This window comes from Hipposideros armiger, unplaced genomic scaffold (genome assembly GCF_001890085.2).
Source record: "Hipposideros armiger isolate ML-2016 unplaced genomic scaffold, ASM189008v1 scaffold_294, whole genome shotgun sequence".
NCBI classification, from domain to species: Eukaryota; Metazoa; Chordata; class Mammalia; order Chiroptera; family Hipposideridae; genus Hipposideros; species Hipposideros armiger.
Genome location: NW_017731644.1, coordinates 569,957 through 589,249, shown reverse-complemented (window position 1 = coordinate 589,249; position 19,293 = coordinate 569,957). Strand labels below are relative to the sequence as shown.

Here is a 19,293-nt window from a genome sequence, read left to right as displayed (position 1 = left end):
TCCAGACTAATTCAAAGAATGTGTGAGGAACAAGACTTTGCTCCATTCTTGGAAACTTACAAAAAAGAAAGAAAAAAAAAAAACTCTACATATAAATAAATCTTGGGAAGCACATTGTGCAGAAAAGCAAAGAAAGTTACGGAATATGATCCAGACTAAGAAAAATACTTCCTTAAATATCTCTAAGGGCTTATTTTGTTATAGTTTTTAGTATCAGTATTAGTCTGCTATAAGAATAGCCAGCATCTTGCAGCAGACACAAGTGCTAGGATTTAGAGAGAGAGAGAAGAAACCACCAATTCCCTGCTCTGAAGAGCTGCCACTGTGGGTATAAGGCAGCAAGAAAGCAGGTGGTCTGTGGCTGGAATGTCTTACAGCTGGGAGTTCAGATGACACTCTCGAAAAACCAATCCAGAAACAGTGGCAAATGAGCTCATGAACTAAACTGAAGCGCCCGTCCCAGGACAGGGTGGAGGAGCCCTGAGCACATCCTGGGACGGCACTGGCTGGGCCTTCGTGGCCGATGGGATGCGGCCCCTCATGATGCCCAGGGCCCCCTGCCTGGGCCTTCTCATTCTGTCTTCTTATTTGCTTGCCGACTGCAGGTTCATCCCAGAGGCCTGGTCGGCCTGCACGGTTACCTGTGGTGTGGGGACCCAAGTGCGAAGAGTCAAGTGCCAGGTGCTCCTGTCTTTCTCTCAGTCCGTGGCTGACCTGCCTGTTGACGAATGTGAAGGGCCCAAGCCAGCCTCCCAGCGTGCCTGTTATGCGGGACCATGCAACGGCGAAGTTCCTGAGTTTAACCCAGAAGAGACAGATGACCTGCAGGATTTTGACGAGCTATATGACTGGGAGTATGAGGGCTTCACCAAGTGCTCCGAGTCATGCGGAGGAGGTAAGAAAGGGGGTTCTGGCTCAGATCCCCGCCATCTTTTCCCCCTTTTTCTGTATCCTCTCTCCTTGCATGCAACTGTATCCTGTGACTGCCTCTAGTCCAAGAATGATAAGTCGAGGGAGGAGGGGAGGAAGCCTTTCTAAATGTAAAGCACACTGAATGAAACACAGATGTGTTTCTCTTTGGGCTTGAGTGGCTCTCAGGCTGTCAGCTGTGAGTGACCAACACAACTAATGCTTTTACTTTCTGTTGTCATTCCGATGTTTTGCAATCTATCCTAGTATATCTGACTGAGAAACACAGTTGACACTGACCTGGCAATGCCCTCAGCTTTCAGTTTCACTTACCTCAGTAACACCCTTGCCTCAGTGCATGTGGCAGGAACCAAAACCCAAAGATGACAAAATATTCTGCTATTCCCAGGAATAGGTTTTAGTCCCTCTGATTTACTCAGCTGATTTCCCAAAGTAATATCTGTTTACAAGAGGAAAGGGCATATAAATGGCAATTGACACTATGGTTACCTGGAACTGGAAAGCAGTTTAAAGATTAAAAGTCTTACCCCGCCACCATTTTAGAGAAGAGGAAACTAAGGTACAAAGGAGCTGAGTGACTTGTTCAAGATCACACAGCTAGTGAGTAACAGCTGGGACTAGGCCTGTCATTTATTTATTTCTGTCTAGCATCTTTCCATCACACCACACTTTTTTAAGCACTTAGAGAATTCCTGAAGCTTTCTCATTATGAATATTACTTAACTAATGTTAAATGTTTCCATGAATGTTGACCTGGTTCTCTTAAGTATATTCCATGGTGATAACAACAGATTCAGTGATTCTTTACTTCAGGTGATATATGAATGGGAGTGTTGTGGAAGAGGAAGGCATTTAAATCAACAAATAATTCAAGATTACAATCTCTCTTACTGTTTAAGGAACTACTTTAGATTCATGTTGCCATTGTCTCCCATGTCTGCTCCCAAGAGAGATTTTTTTATTAGTTTCAGGTGTACAAAAACAACATAATGATTAGACATTTACACACCTCACGAGGTGACAACCCCAACAGGTCTCCTGCCTATCTGACACCGTACATAGCTGTTGTATTACAGTACCATTGACTATATTCCCTATGCTGTACTTTACATCCTGTCACTATATATTTTTTTAATTATAGTTGACATTAAATATTATTTTATATTAGCTTCAGGTATATTGCTCAGTGGTTAGGCATTTATGTAATTTATGAAGTGATCCCCCCAATAAATCTAGTACCCATCTGACACCATACATACTTTTCACAACATTATTGACTATATTCCCCATACTGTAGTTCACATCTCGTGACTATTTTGTGACTACCAATTCGTACTTCCTAATCCCTTCACCTTTCTCACCCATCCCCAAACTCCTGTCCATCTAGTAACCATCAGTTTGTTCTCTGCATCTATGAGTCTGTTTCTGTTTTGTTTGTTCATTTATTTGTTCTTTAGATTCCACATATAACTGAGATCATATGGTATTTCTCTTTCTCAGTCTGACTTTTCACTTAATATAATATCATCTAGGTCCAACATGTTGCAAACAGTAAGTTTTCATTCTTTTTTATGGCAGAGTAATACTTCATTGTATAAATGTACCACAGCTTCTTTATCCAATCCTCTGTTGATGGGCGTTTCAGTTGTTTTCATATCTTGGCTATTGTGAACAGTAAAGTTTACTTGGCTAGTGCTGCAGTAAACATAGGGGTGCATATATTTTTTCAAGTTAGTGTTTTGGATTTCTTTGGATAAATACCCCGAAGTGGAACTGCTGGGTCATAGGTAGATCTGTTTTTAATTTTTTTAGGAACCTCCATATTGTTTTCCATAGTGGCTGTACCAAATTGCAATCCCACCAGAAGTGCACAAGGGTTCCCTTTTCCCCACAGCCTCACCAGCACTTGATTGTTGATTGATTGATGACAGTCATTCTGACAGGAGCGAGGTGATATCTCATTGTGATTTTTATTTGAATTTTTCTGATGATTAGTGACATTGAGTTCTTTTCATATGTCCATTTTCCATCTGTATGTCCTCTTTGGAGAAATGTTGATTTGGGTCCACTGCCCATTTTTTAATTGGATTGTTTGGGTGTTTTATTTTTAGTGGTGAGGTGTATGAGTTTTTTATAAAGGTTGGCTATTAACACCTTATCAGATGTATCATTGGCAAATATCTTTTCCCATTCAGAAGGATGTCTTTTTGTTTTGTTGATGATTTCCCAAGAGAGATTTTGATAGGTGAGGAAACAATGGCTGATTTCCTGCCAAATCCCTCTCATTGGCTATCAGTAACCCCTTTGACACCTAAGGTTCCATATTCCCAGCAAAGTTTCTTACTTACTGGTATAAATATACACACATACATACATACATCCTCTCTCTCTCTCTCTCTCTCTCTCTCTCTCTCTCTCTCTCTCTCGGTCTGACAATTCAGTCTTGGATTCATCCTAGAAAAAGTGCTACATACTTCATTGCTGAATATCAGTATGGTCACCTTCGAAGTACTCCCCTTGGGAAGCTATGCACTGATGCCAGCACCTAGTCCACCCTTCAAAGCAATTTTCTGAAATGGCCATCAAAGCTGTGGTCATATTATCCTTGATGTCCTGAATGTCATCAAAATGTCTTCCTTTCAATATTTTCTTTACCTTCGGGTAAAGAAAGAAATCATTGGGGGCCAGATCAGGTCAGTAAGGAGGGTGTTCAATACAGTTATTTGTTTACTGGCTAAAAACTTTCTCACAGACAGTGCTGTGTGAGCTGCTGCATTGTCAAGAGCCATGAATTGTTGACCAAAAGTTCAGTTTGTTTTCATCTAACTTTTTCATGCAGCCATTTCAGCACTTCCAAATAGTAAACTTGGTTAACTGTCCATTTGGTACAAATTCATAAAGAATAATCTCGCTGATATCAAAAAAGGTTAGCAACATTGTTGCAACAAGTTTGCAAACTTAATTGTCAGGTGTGTGTGTGTGTGTGTGTGTGTGTGTGTGTGTGTGTGTGTGTGTACACCAAGGTTGTCAAAAAATGTATACAAGTGGACACTTCGGTCAACGTTCCTCAGGCAGTAGTTTGCCATAATCAGAAGTGTCTGGACGCTGATGATAACCATTTTGAGCACCTCTTGTAATTGCAGAGTTCTAACATGAGTGTATTCATCTTTTGTTATCCGTATATATGGACTATTACAATTTTAATACAGCTTTTCTTTCTTAAAAAGTGTATACATTTTTTGGCACACACATAATTTCTCAAAACTGTTTTCTAAACCACAACATTTTGAAAACTCTTTTTAAAAGGCACCTTTTGTTATTATTGAGAATGTAAGAGTAAATGTGCCCAAATTGTTCCATGGAGTTGAAAAGGAATGAATAGTGGAACATGTACTAGCAAAGAATCAATTTTCTCCATCAAGTCTTTTAGTAAGTGTTTAATAGTTTTGACCTTGAAGTTCTTGTTTGTTTCTAAGTCTTCCAGTTTCAAACCATGGAATTCTTAAGTGTTTTAATGGAGAGCCCTGTTATTTTAAAACCTAAATTTTTCCGTCTGATTCTGGAAGCATTTCCTGGAACTCAGCTAATCTATGTTCTTATAGTGTTCTTACTCACACTGAGGACATCTTTTCTTCCATGCTTAACAAGGGAGAAGTGTTAAGAAAAAAAGCGTTGGTGATCTCTGAGCCTGGGTAGGAGCTGTAAGGTCAAGTGGAAAAGACACAGCCTGTGGCTAGAGTTGCTTCTCTCCAATGTAACGAATGACTCCAAGGTTCAGATGGTGTGGGTTTACCCCCAATTTCCGTGATCACATGAAGTGAATGAGCATTATCTCTAGTCTAAAATGAATGTGCTTTGAAAAAAATTATTTATGATCTCTCAGTTATGGTTCTCAGTTACAAGTCAAGCCTGGAGCTTTATGAACAGATTGGAAAAATAGATGCAGTAATGGAATATAGACATAAGCAGATACCTTTATATTTAAGAGTCCAACCATTCTGCTGATCAACCGGGGCATAAAACTCAAAGTGTAGAGAGTAGATGGAGTGTTTTTCATTTAAAATGTTTTCAGAAGACATTGATTTGGAAATAAGATTTGGATGTTTGATACACAGTTGATCTCTGCCTGCAGGAACTGAGTATCTTTGTGTAACATAAATTGTGTATCCAAGGCAGGGTTAAGTTACTGAAATGTCTGAGGTCTTAACTGTCAACAGCCATGCACACTTACTTACCTGCAGTTACGTCACTGTTCCAAGGTAATATATTTACACCTAAAATGCTAGAGTTGAAAATTCCAAAGTGGTGAAAATATGCTTCGGTTATATGGTCCATATGATGCCCATATGCACTAAAAAATTATTTTGTTATATAGGACATGTATATTTTGAAGACAGTGTTTGGCAGTAACATTTCATTGTATTATCAACTTTGATCTTTCACCAAAATATAACCCATGAGGTTATATGTATATTTTTTATCATTTTTGCTGAAGCCAACCAAAAACCTGCAAGATTAACAGATAGACTTTAAATCAATTTTGGGTTGTAAGGCCAGTCAGCTAATTTTATTGTTTTTGCAATCTCAAGAGATGAAATTGGATAGACACAAAAGTAACCTTTCACCTAGCAGAGGTAGCAACCAGAAGGAACTAGTTAGTAATTTAGACTGTAGTTGGTGGCTACGTGTTCCCAAGCTGTCGTCCATATCATATAACAATTATGCTATTCTGGGCGATAGAAACAGTGAAAATCCCATTTTCTGGAAGATTAAAAGTGAGCCTAACCTGTTCATATCTGTGACCTGTGTCCCACTATCACCTCTTTGTTACAGTTTAATTTCCCATATGTGCACTAAGCACTAATAGGTGTGGTCAAGGAGAGCAGATTTGAACCTGACCAGCTTTATTATATTCAACTCTTAGGTGGTAAAACTTAAACGTTAAACTCTAGCTGAGGGAAAACCTGAAATTTACTTCAGCGAGAATGAAAAGTGAAGTCTTGCACCTATTGCTCCCTTTTCCTTACGAGTCCTCTCCCCTTTAGCTTCTGTCAGGAAAGGAAAACTCAAAATCATAAAAGTGCTGTACTTAAACATATGTTCTGTGTTGGTTTAAAACGTCCTTCAAAGTGCAATATTAGCCTGTTTGGAAAGAGCACAAACTGGATGAGCTAACTTCTCGCATCCTGGACTGACTCCCCTGGGCCCAGTATACTGTGAACTTGTAGGTAAAGTCCTCCTGTTTCCTCCCTCCGCCACCTTCCCACACTCCCCACTGCAGGGTAGCTCCTTCACTCCCTGTTCCTTTCTGCAGACATTCCATCCCCACCTCCCCTTAGCCTAAACCGCACACTTTGCTTAGGATGCCTTGTCCTTGAAGCATTTCATTCGTCAGGTCACAAAAATTTATTGTATGTGGACCACAGGGCTGGTCCCGGATACTCCTTAATCATGACAGAGCCCTCTCTGTCCTTTGTTACCCCACCATGCCAGGCGCCACCTAAGAATTGTGAGGCAATCTGCTCCTATGGCAATAGACATTGAATGCAGTGTTGCGGAGGCCTAGTACGTTGTTTTATAATACGCTAGATTAGCATTGACTAACTCTAGAATGCTACTTAATCTCAGCACTTAACTACTCCATGGTGATTTTTATCTTGATCTGTGATTATTGGTTTACTTTAAATTTGTGTTGCACATATCCAAAAGAGGAGATGACTGATGTCCTTGTAGAAACCTTAGCCCTTGTTACACCCACAACTTGCCATCTTCGAAGGACCTAAGCTCCATCAACAAGGAGTTCACAGAGTGGAAACAGCTCACATCACTCATACAGCCCCTCACTCACCTGAAGCACTTTCACATAAGGCAAGTGATAAGGTGTTCGCGGCTGAACAAAGCCAAAATATATTTTATTTCAGGGAAACATTTAGTATCTCCTGAATATTGCCAGGGAGGAAAACTAATTGAAAACCTAATTTCTTAATATAACCACAGCTCTAGATTCGCTATGGAATAGTTAGCATCATCCAGCGCCTGGTCATTACCTTAATAATACCGCACTGTTCCCGTGGGGAGGATCAGTGATGATGTCAGCTATTTCCCGGGAAGTGTTTTGCTGTATCATCATACCATGAATTTCAAATGGCTCATCCCAGCTGCAACCAAGAGAAACACCCTGTAGTCAGCATTACAGAATATGAGAGAGTAGCTAGAATGTCTTGTATAGATCTCAATGCTCTATTCTGAACTGGCCATGATATATTTAAATTAAATTCTGAGGCTCATAAAAAAAAAAACTTAGAAAAAAAGAAAACGTATATTCATGGCCACAGGGTGTAAATATTGTGACTGATTTTGTGTGTGTGTGTGTGTGTGTGTGTGTGTGTGTGTGTGTGTTTGATTTATCAGACTTACTAGGAAGAAAGAAAGGTGATTCAGATTCTGGCTTTAAAATGTCACTTTTTAAGTGATGGTCTTGCTGAATGATTTAAGCCAGTGTAACATCACCTTAGGAAGCATTACCCTCTTGATTGGGGTGATAGCTTCTTAGAGAAATACAGGGTAGCTAGAGGAGGGAGACAGCGGAGCTAAGACGTGGTGGATCAGCTGTACTATATTAGGTACTGATGAACAAAGCAATGCAGAAAACAAAAACAAGAAGATGTATGTGTATTTATATATAAAACTAATATGTATTGTCACATACTCTGCAGTAACTATATACAAATATTTAACTACAGATAGATAGCTTTAGAGGTATGGATCTTTATTTACATAGCTATGTATGACTGAAAGCAAATTATCAAGAATGTCCTGTCTCGCCTGCTGAAATGATTCCAGACAAAGATCTAGGTTATTCCTGAAGATCTCCAGCAGATATAGCAATCTCTTCGTATTTTTAAATGTTAACGCTTTCAGTCTTTAAAGCTCCAGTGCTGAGGCACAGCTTCACCATTTATCAACTGTATGACCTCAGCAAGTCTTTTCACCCTTGTAAGCCTCAGTTTCCTTACCTGTAAATTGGGGATAAAAATAGTGCTTACCTCATGGAATTGTTGAGAGGATTCAATAAAACATTTCAAGTTCTTAGCCTTGATACCTGTGCAACCTGTGGATTTTGACTCTTTTTATGACTGTGGACACCAGAATGAAAAGACGCGTCATTACCTTACCCAGTTAAATATTTCCATGCTCTGTAGAAGTCTCCATGAGAGATCCCGCCTACCACCTTGGAAGACCTTCCAAGGAACCTTGTGCCTGTCACTGCTCAAACTCCCGTTTTATAATCTCTGAGTCAGGGGAATGCAGGTGTCAGTGGGGACATTGTTTACCATGGATGTAAGAAGATTGCCTTCCATGGACGTAGTGATTATACATCTTGTTCTCTTTCTCTGTTCCAACTCCCAAAGCTGCCCTAGGTCACTAAAGAAATGAACCAGAATCAAAAGGAAACCAACAAAGACTGCAGTCCTGGATGCTAGGCTCCAGAAGAACAACAGTTTACAGATTGTTGGATATTAAAACATGGCTCTTGGCCTCCCTTCCAAATACAACAGTCTCCTTTTGATTAAAATGTAATGTGTGAAGATCTTGGGGCTTTCTTTTTTTGGTCACTCTGCTCTCCTTCTGCATTAAATTTGCATTAACTTCTCGCATTTTAGAACCAGCAGCTATATAGCTTGGTGGCATTTTCTAAAGCATTTCAACAGTATTGGTAGCAGCCTCCCCTCTCGGGGGAGTTGTGCTCTTCAAGGGGCACACTTACAGAGGCACCAGCTCATGTACGTTCTCCCAGATCGAGCGATGCTTTGACAAGATGGGCAGTCCTGGGCTTTAAATTACTGTCTCTGACCTGCAACAAGAGTCCCACCCATCACAGAGACCTCCCACCAGCTGCCTTGTCTACACTTCATCACCCCACACACGCCCACTCTGGCCTGACAGTGTGATTTGTACACAGGTGTCCAGGAGGCTGTGGTGAGCTGCCTGAACAAACAGACGCGGGAGCCTGCTGATGAGAACCTGTGCGTGACCAGCCGCCGGCCCCCAAAGCTCCTGAAAGCCTGCAGTTTGGATCCGTGCCCAGCAAGGTAAAGGCACCAGGGGCGTGTTGCCTGCCCTGTTACCCAGAAGCGTGCTCAGAGCTGGGCGCGTCTGTCCATGGGCAAGACTAGAACGCTTATTGTTACCCAGTGTTTTGAAAACCAATTAGCATCACTTCAAACTTTGAGTCAAATCCACTTAAATTTAATTGAAACCAGGGCTTTGGAATTCCAGCCCAATGGTCATGCTCAGGGTCCAGAAGGCTCCGTGCACTGAGGCGAGCCCCATGGAATGGCCGGTATGTGCACGGGCCACACTGCTGCTTTCCCCTGGAGGGAACATGAACTGACCGCAGACTTCGTGGTCACTGCCACCTTCAAGACTGTGTCCCAAGCTCCCACCCTCGAGTAATGGATTGGCTCGTGGAGTATCTGGGTGGTATAATTGTTCCACTGTGAAATCTGTATGCACACAGCCTGCAGATTCATTATAGCATGCTCTGGGGTATATGTGTGTCATTCCATATGCATAAAATCAATTAGAGCATTTTATTGTCCAGCCCTGCCTGGGTCTTATTATTACCCAACCTTGAGACTTAGTTAATCAATCCAATCACTGCTTCAGTCCACATAATTTTATGGTGTCTTGAGAGACTTGCCTTCAGATACCTCTCTGGAGCAAATCTCTGTAGAAGCTAACCCATCCTGTCTAGGATTCTGGTTTCAAAGGGAGATGTTTAAAGAACCAAAGCCAGACTGTCAAGTCTGCGGATGGAATGAAGAATGTTACCAGATAAGATCATATCCTAGATATAAAGGGCCATACTGTTTTGAATGATATCGCTTCTGTGTCTGCAAAGTATCCCGTAAGAAGCAATGTGCTGCTGTCAGGAATTAACAATAATTTGCTGGTCAAGCTGAGACTGCTTGTCTTATTTCTCAGTCAACTAGATGCGTTTCTTTGAGACTTAGAGGGTACAGATGACCTGGCCTCCTCAGATCAGATCAGGGCACAATGTCACAGTGACACTTGTGCTGATCACCAGAGTGGTTCCATATATTGATCTGAGTGATGCGCCTGGCTTCTCCTTTCAAATGCAGAAGTGAGGAGGGACACTAGTGCCATATTCTCCAAAGGAACCAGAAAATCAGTCAGCCACTCCCTGGAGCAGCACCCCACCCATGAGAACAGCAGCCAAGGGCTGGACCCAAAAAAGCTAAATCCAGTGCATGGAACCCTGAGATACCTCTTTGCTGTTTCTGTCTGACCTGATCCCACATCTCTGTCCTAACCTCACTGTTCTCCAGTGTGGTGAACCTAAGACCTAAATGGATGGGCAAGGGGTACAAACACCTTCTATTGGACTGTGTTGTTCCCATATAGGAAGAAGCAGGGTGGTTTTGGCATTGACGGTCCACAAAGATTTTGACTAAGTGACAGTGCACTTGCTCTGTCACCCACCAGCTGTGTGGCATTGGGCAAGGTGTGCTTTCTGTTTCTGTATCTGCAAAATGAACTGGCAGTATGAGATGGTCTGAGCTTACCACATCCTGCTCACATATCCTCTGACTCTTCATTATTTTGTAGATAGAAGCATTAGACTGCTGCTGCGCTGCTTCTTGGTGCTGATAATTGACATAATTTCTTTCTGCTTATTTACCACCACTTTAAAAACAAGCATAAGTGTCTTTCTAACCACATTCCAGTGTTCTAATGACATCCAAATACTGTGACAAACTGAGAAAATGCTGAGGAGTCAGTACCTGGGACTAGTGGAACATCTTCCGGAATTTGTGGCCACTACACCTACCCTTTCCTGGGGCAGCAGAAGGAATGGGACACAAAGTGTTACTTCCCATCCTCAGTGTACTGACAGGTTCAATTAGGTGATCTTCATTTACTCTGCAACCTTTTTTATTGACTCCGGACAAGGGTTCTTATTACACTTAACTTTATTGCATTTGCTCCAGATAAACTGAGTGCTTTGATTTTCCACCAGACAGTTGTCAGACTGGCAGGCAAGACCTCAGTGACTGGGCACAGCCAGGGATATCTCGATCCAGTCATACACAGCTGAGCATTTGTAGATTGATGCTAATTCATACATCAGGCCAAGTTCACTGGTCTGGTAGGATTTGCTCTCTTCATCTCATCAAAGAGCCAAAGCAGATTTTCATCTTAAAAGGGAGAAATGTATGGAGGTGAACGCCTGTTGAATATTTCACTATAACATCAAATGGGAAAAAAATCATCTCTCTTCCTGAAGATTGATGTAAAATGTATATGGAAGAGAAAATGTGTTTGGTAGGGGCATAATAGTATGGCGCTGTTTTCCTAAGCACCATCTGTTCATTTGAGAGCAATTTATATCTTTAATTCACAGAAATTCTTATTGTGCCTGGGTCAGTGTTCCCTGCACATTTTAGAGTGTCCTCTGCTGGGCTCCAAGTTTCCATACACTGCCTTTTGGGTTCTTGATCTGTGCTGATGTCCATGAGTTCAAACAAACCATGACATTTTCTGTGGGAACATACAGAAGTGATGTTTCAAGTCTTGGTCACTGGGCTCTGGCTCAGAAAGGAGGCCGTTGGTTACGTGGCATTCTCAGGCAGTTTTTAGTCCTACTGAATGCCAGCTAGAAGTCACTTTTCTGCCTGTGTGTGGTCAGTTATCAGAACACATGAAGAATACCAAAGGCCCTAGAGGGCATGTCCTATCTGGGCAGTTTTTCTAGGATTACACTTAGCTTCTTCTGACTTCTACTGTGTGGATGGCAAGGCTGGTATAAGAAGCACACATCCAACTTTCACCAGGTCTAGGCAGATACACCCTCACACCTACCTGTTCACAGCAGCAAGGGTGTATTCGCAAGCTAGAGGTATTCTCTGATTGTTCCAATTTGTGTGTGTGTGTGTGTGTGTGTGTGTGTGTGTGCGCGTGAGCACAAACTGCCTGCATTTTCTTAGCGTGCTTTAAAAAATAGTAGTTAGTTATCTATTGAAGAGAACTCTACTTAAAAATCCTTGCTCTCAGCTTTATGTCTCAGTCCTCCTCTCTATGCAATGAATGCTTAGCATAATGTCTGACACATACCAGGAATGTATTAAGTGTGTATTGAATGGGTATAAAGGACTAGGGCCAAATTTATAAGTAGTAATGCTTAGAACCTATTATTACTGGTAGCTGGGAAGATTCCAGTGCTGTGTCTGCTCTCAGTCCCCCTTATTCCTCTGTCCTACCTACCCAATGGTTCTGAAAATACTTATTAGAATCCCTTCCTTAAATTTAAGGCTTTAAATACCAACTAAAATATGAATAGCCTTAGGATAAGTAACCCTTTATGTTAGCAGGCACATATGGCAACATATCCTCAAAATAAGAATAAGAGGGCAAGCTTTGATAGAGAGGAGAGTGGACACAATTGTTGAATGAAGTGTTAGCATTATCCAGGAAGAAGTTTGCTTGTCACAAGAGATGGAAGACAGTAATCTCGAGGACAGTTGTTAATCCCTTAACAACCTTGCCTAAAATTGGCCAGAAGAAATTAGGATTATTTTTGCTTGTGAGCTGACAGAATTTTGCATCAGAGTTGATGGCAAAGAAGTTATCATTGCAAGGAAGAAAAAATCGTTGGAGGCACTTTTACCACCATCTAAGTAATTTGTGTCTGGAAGTCTCACCACCCTGCTCACTTTCTCTGGTGGGTTAGACCAGCTTATGGAAGAAATATCCCCAAGAAGGAGCTAATATCGGTCATGAAGAAAGAGGTCAGCTTTCTGAGTATTATGGTAATTATATAAGTAATACATGAATACATTCTTTAAAAGTCACGCATGGCAGAAGTTAATCAAGAGAAAGGCGTATGCTCCCCTTTCACCACGGATCGGGCTCTATAGTTTCACTCCCTTTTTCTCCCCAGAGGTAACCACCATTCATGGTTTGGTACGTACCTTTACAGATCTTTTTCTATGAATTTAAATACATACATGAACATATACAAATATGTAAGTTTTATTTTCTTTGTAAGTGGGATCATATTTACATATTGTTTGGCAACTTAATTTTTTACTTAATAGTATGCACTAAAGATCTTTCTCATCCCTGAGGCCACCAAAATAAAAACCAGTAGATAGATTTACACCTATATTCAAATTCTGCTCTGTCACAGTTAGCTATGTGTAACCTTCAAGAGGTCATACACCTTTTCAGATCCTCAGATTCTTCATCTCTAAACTAGGATCAGAGTAGACACTAAGAAAATTTAATTTTCTTCTCCTTCCCTTTCATTTGGTGAGAAATACTTTATTTTGAAATAAAACATAATTTTTGTATTCAGGACTTAATTCAAATTTGGTTAGATTTTTCTCTCCTATTCAACTAAGTCTTAATAATTAAGCTTTACCAACCGTCTCGTTGGTTTATACAATGACACGAGCAGCCCAAAGAAAGCCAGAAAGCACTACCTTAAAAGAAAAAAAAAGGAGTATGACTGTTATTAATTATAAGCATTTGATAGCTTGGCCAGTGTGTGTTGAAAAGATTTGGTAAACGTACGTGGAGGAGGGGAAAGAAGTCAGCAATGAAAGCCAGATGGCTGAAAATGAAGGAAATTCCAGGCAATTTCTGCAGCTTTGTTCTAACATACTTTTTAAACTAAACTTTTATTTCTGTGCAAGAGAGAACAGCTGAGTGGTGCAGAATAGATAAACAGTGAAGGGGGGGAAAGCCCATAATTCCAGGAACAGTACTTGGTTTCTGCCCCCCGCCCCAACCCCAATCTCTTTTCTCAGACCTAGGGTAGTTCCTAGAACCAGCAAGAATTGTAAAAGAAGTTTCAAATCCCTATTCGAGATGAGAGAGTTAAGAAAAACATCTTAAAGGTCACAAAGCCTCCTCTTTAAAAGCAAACTTCAGAATGCCAATTTTATTGTACACTAACAAAATCCATGCCTACTAGCAGCAACTGATTTCCAATTTCTAATTTTTCTTTATATTAGCCTAACATGGAACATGGCTAGAGCAGGAGGTGTTGCCTTTTTACACAACCATGTTTTAATTTATTTGTTGGAGCTTTCAAAGCTTTGCAGGCACCTTCCCCTTTGACAACTTATTTTAAGGGTTACTGTTTCAACATGCTCTCTAAATATTGGTTTATCTTCTGCTGTGTTCCCAAAGTTTCCATATGCTGCCTTTTGGCTCTACCCATACTAACTTTAAGTGCTTAAAGCAAAGCACACCAAAGCTTACTGGCGTCCACAGAAATTGAGTCCAGGCTTGGAGGCCATACTCAGGTGCCTTTGGAGAACTAATGCTATCCCTATTGTCATTCCCCTTGATAAACCCAAATGCATAATTATACTGCCTCTCTCTTTCCTTCCACCGATGGACAAGTTACAACAGAGGAACCTAGCAAGACCTGTTTCTTAACTATTGGACCTGTTTGGCCCAATGGCAGCCTCTGTTATTTGTCTACCCAGGAATGTGTTGGCCCGATGATCATAAATGTCCCCAGCAGCATTTTGACATAAACAAGGGTAAACGGTCACGTATGCTTGCCTCGGGGCTTAAATCTTCATTTCTACTACAAGAAAGCCCTTTCCCTGGTTACACATCATCTGTTATATCAACCTCAAACCTCTATGAAATGAGTTTGGATGATTTTAGAAATCACTTTGCATGCATATATTTAGTCGTTGCATGAATCGGGGGTAAAAATCAAAGAACTGGGTCTACTTTCCCATCATATCACCTGAGAGCAAAATGACTCATTCTTAAAAGATAGAAACATCAGCTTCAGGAAAATCCATTCAATTAAGTCCGGAGAGGGAAGCTCTCTTGGTTTTTTGACATATGTGTAATTGTCCAGCCTTTTAGACCACGTAATCCTGCCTGGACTCTCAGGAAGTCCTTATACAGACCATTGACTAAAGTTAACCTTATACACACAAAAAAATATGGCAGAAAGTGTTTTACATCTCAATTCAGTAAAAAATAAAAATGCACTGGGCATCTTCATGACACAATCTGCTTGTATTTGGTCCTCAGAGATGACTAGAAGACAAAACCCTGTTCTAAAGGAGTTATCAGTTAGTGGAGGAAGATTTCAAAACAGTATCTTCTGTGAAAGAGCAAGCACAGTGCTCTGTGGGAGCATGAGACTGAGGGAAGGCTTCCTGGAGAAGGCAACGCCTGTGCGGAAGTAGGAGTTAAGTAGGAGTTAAGTAGGCATAAGTAGGAGTTACCCAGGTGAAAAAGAGAGATGTCACAGGTGAATAGAAAAGCATGAAGACAAAGGAAAGGACAGAAATGGAAGCTAGTGTTAGAGGGCGGGGAAGGGCCAGGTCCAGGATAGCCCAACGTGCTAAGTTAAGTTTTTTGGTCTTTATGTTCTTTACTTAATGGAGAACATTGAAGAATGTTAAACATGGGAGTGGAAATGTCAGATTTGCTCAGAAAATGATGCCTTTGCCTGCTCATCCAGCAGAGCTAAAGTGGGAATGGTGGCTAACTTATATGATAGACATCCACACTTTTTCTCATGTAGAGTCTGCTCTGTGTGATGTATGCCATTATACTTTCATTGAAATTATTAATGGCCTGTTGTCGAGGTATGTTGGCATTTTGTAAGCTTCCACAATCAACCCAGTATGACGTGGACCCGGCCTGTCCACCTGGACGGAGGATAGAGCCCCACATAGGATATCATAAAATAAGTAATGAGAGGTGCAGCTGGATGGTCCCTGAGGCCTTTTCAGCTCTAATATTCTGTGATTCTTTGAAGAGAATGATAATTATCCACAGAGTTGAAGCTTTTCGAGAAAGAAAGAAAAGGTGAATTCTATTAGAAAAATACCTTGAGTCAAATTTAAGTCCTGAAGACAAAGCACCTCTATTAGTCACAAAACAGGAACTGGCTTTAACTATAAATTAAGGAGCCATGAGAAGTCTGCAGGGGACAAGACTTATAGGCTCATAAGAACCATTTAGGCAAGAGCATTCAGGCGACAAGGATGCTGAAATCCTGAAATGATGAACGGATGTGCAATACCTTTACAAGGGCGTTTGTCCATGTGTAAAACGATACAAAATAGTCTGCATCCCTCGATTTAGAATTTTTTAATGCCCTTTAAGAAAACTAGAATTTTCTCTTTGTTCAACCTCCATTGAACATATATTTATTGGTCATTGTGCTGGGGATTCAGTAATGAACAAACCTTCTTTGTTTCCTGGAGCAGGGAAACAAAGGGAATGGTCTTGGACAAGCCATTACGTTTGTTTTTTTTTAATCTTGGATGCTTTAAGTGCTGCCCTTCTAAAGATAGTTATTAAACTAAACAACCTTCACCTCTCTAAGAGCTGACATATCTGTACCAATCATCAGTCCCATTGCTCAGAAGCACCGTGGGGATGGAAATATCACCACCAGACATAGCTTGCTGCTGTGGACATGGTGAGGGAACACTGGAGTTTTACAATTCCAAAATCTTGCAACTTACAAATCAATGAACAGAACTGGAGTGGAGACTCCCAAAGTAAATCTTTTCGACTTTTTTTTTTTGGGGGGGGGGGGTTTGGGGAATGCCTTTCCATATAATCCAGTGTTTCTAAAGTCCTGAACAAATGAGCTAAGGGCAAGCAATAATTTGGCCGAAGCTTTGAAATGAAAATTATTGCTGCATAAGTGTACCCAATGACTTCTTTGGAAATTTTGACAAAAAAGGCCTCGTAAGCAATTTGAAATGAAGAGCTTTTCTATGACTTTAGGGTTAGAAATCTGCTGTTACTATGTTCCTGAAACTTGAAAAACAAAGTAGGAAAAATACTTGAGAAAGGAGATAGAGAAAAAGAGATGTTAAAGCAACATAAAAATGAGGGAATGAAAAAGTAAATGCTCTAATTTGTGCCCAATAACCTAGGAGATACAGTTCAGAAACAGTTCATCCTTCTGAAAGTATTATCCCTATCATGGCGCCAGCCCAAGGTCAGGCAGTTCTTAGGTTATCTGCCTCATGACAGAAAGCTCTGTCACAAAGTAGAGTCCAGCCAACTACTGCCTTCCCTAGGGTGAGTCAGTATTCTTCCTTCATTTTTGTCCTTACCATTCCTTTTTTTCCTTCGTCATTTTGTCTAATTATCTTTACCAGGGCTGCAGGAATATTGGTATTTGTGTTAGTGGCACAGTGAAGCCTACAATGACTGTCATTGGATTAACACATCTCCCAGACCCACCAGCTGCTCATTACTTTATCACGGGGCTTCTAATTCCACTTGTGGAGTGACTATCCTTGAGGACTAAACAGACAGGGACACAGGCCATAGGCTGTGTGCTAGAACAGCTGCAGGTGGTGCATTCTCTGTAACTTCCTGCTGTTTCCTAGTTCCTAAGAAGACATAACTGCCTTTCTGATTGGCCAGAGGTAACTGCTCATGTGATTCAAACAGCCAAACAGGACTCTCTACCCGGGGTGCATAGAACTTGACACTCCAATATTAGCAGTGGTGTTAAATAGTAAAGCCATGGTCTGCTTTGATGGTGTGTGTTCCTCTGGGAAAGGTAGCTTATTATCATCTTAGCATTATTTTTTTTTAAATCAGACACCGTATTGTTTCTAGAGGGATCTTGGCAACACTTGGGAATGGGGCGACTTCAGGACAAGAGCCAAAAGTGAATGTTTTAAAACCCAGTACTGAGTCATTAGGCAAAGCACTTAGTTTCTAAGAAAACGTTTCTATAAAGAAATATTAAGTCACCCAAAAGATGCAGCCTGGACTTATGAATCTGAAAGACATTGGTGACTGTCTTAGAGCTTTGTGTCTTTACTCTGCCACTACTAACAACTACTGGCTCAGTTTATGCTTAGCTGATTTTCATGTTGTAAATGACCAACACTATTTTTCCCGTATTTCATATATATATATATATATATATATATATATATATATATATATATATATATATTTATTTATTTCCATTTCCCCAGTGCAACCCTGGGTCCCTGACTCCTTTACTGAGGCACTCTCTTCTCTCACTCTTTCCTAGTACCTCTTTCCTCTCTCCCCCAGAGACTAAATCCTAATCACCTTGCCCTCTGACTGCCCAAATTTGCATATGACCCTTCTCCAACACTTGTGAAGGATCCCAATTCTTTCAACCCTTTTTCTCCCACCCACCCCCATTCATTCAACTCAACTCAGCCAAGAATTAGAAAAGTAAAACTACCCACACTAATTCACACGAAGGTATAAGTAACTGCTCCCCAGTCCTTCATTCCAGCCTTAAGAGCATGGGCTTGGGAGTCATACAAACCAAGGATAAAATCCAGTTCATACCACTTACTTGTTCATTGGCCTTGGACTGATGGTTTGACTTTGCAGAGCTTCAATTTTTTCATCTTTAACTCTTATATAATTGTTGTAAGGATATGTATATTAAGTGCTTAGTGTAGTACCTAGTACATATTAAGTACTCAGTAAATATTAACAGGTATTAGCTGCATTTTGTGTGTGTGTGTGTGTGTGTGTGTTTAAATTTTTGTAAGAAGTTGTGGTTGATTTGTGTACACTAAGGGAACTGGGGCTCTCACTTTGTTTTTGGTTTTTCTTGAAGGAAGGTCAGTCAAGCTCTTTTACAGAGGAAAGGGGCTGTCCATTCTAAACCAGGAATAGCTGGCCCCTGATTACCTCTTTCTGTAAGCGCTAGCCTCTGATGGGGCAGGGGGAGGGGGGAATCCTACTGGTTAATGAAAAATCCATCTCAATTCAGCAAACATGTATTAAATTATTGCTGTGTTGTAGGCTCTGAAGAAACAAACAAGCCTGTACACAAACTGATTATCACAATGCAGAGTCACATGATCATAGATATGAATGGCTGTCTTCTGGAAACATTAAAATGAGTCACCTAATCCAGATGAGGGAAGATAATCCAGAAAAAGTGGCCACTGAACTGAGTCTCTTATTCTTATAGATGTCAAAGTATTTTTTCCTAAAATTCTAATCAAACATGTTATTGATATACTACTTAGATATTAACCCCCAAGGTTCCAATCCAGATATTTCAAAGGCCCTTCGGTCAGCTTTGTGTCCCACCTTTTGTCCTCTTTCAGACTTCCAGATGAGCCTGAAAATGCTTAATTCACCTGTTTTATAAGAGTATCTCTGGTTGCTCTCAATTAATTACCAGGGAACTAATACATTTGTGTCCCACAACCATATAATGCAATAACAATCATGCCAACTATGTAAAATGGGTCAGATGAATTTACTGTCAGCTTTATTGGACCTCTGTCCCTATGGGTAACACTGGAACTTGAAGTC

The 19,293-nt window shown here is 40.7% G+C and overlaps 1 protein-coding gene across 3 annotated transcripts in view; it reads left to right on the top strand.

The window, feature by feature from the left end:
- The window catches only part of ADAMTSL1 (ADAMTS like 1), a 909,537-nt gene that overhangs the window by 728,799 nt on the left and 161,445 nt on the right, over positions 1 to 19,293 (top strand). For all 3 annotated transcript variants that reach the window (XM_019659072.1, XM_019659074.1, XM_019659073.1), the window contains 2 exons: positions 606 to 895; positions 8,894 to 9,023. In XM_019659072.1, the coding sequence (XP_019514617.1) occupies positions 606 to 895; positions 8,894 to 9,023 (420 nt within the window). The remainder of the gene's footprint in view (positions 1 to 605; positions 896 to 8,893; positions 9,024 to 19,293) is intronic.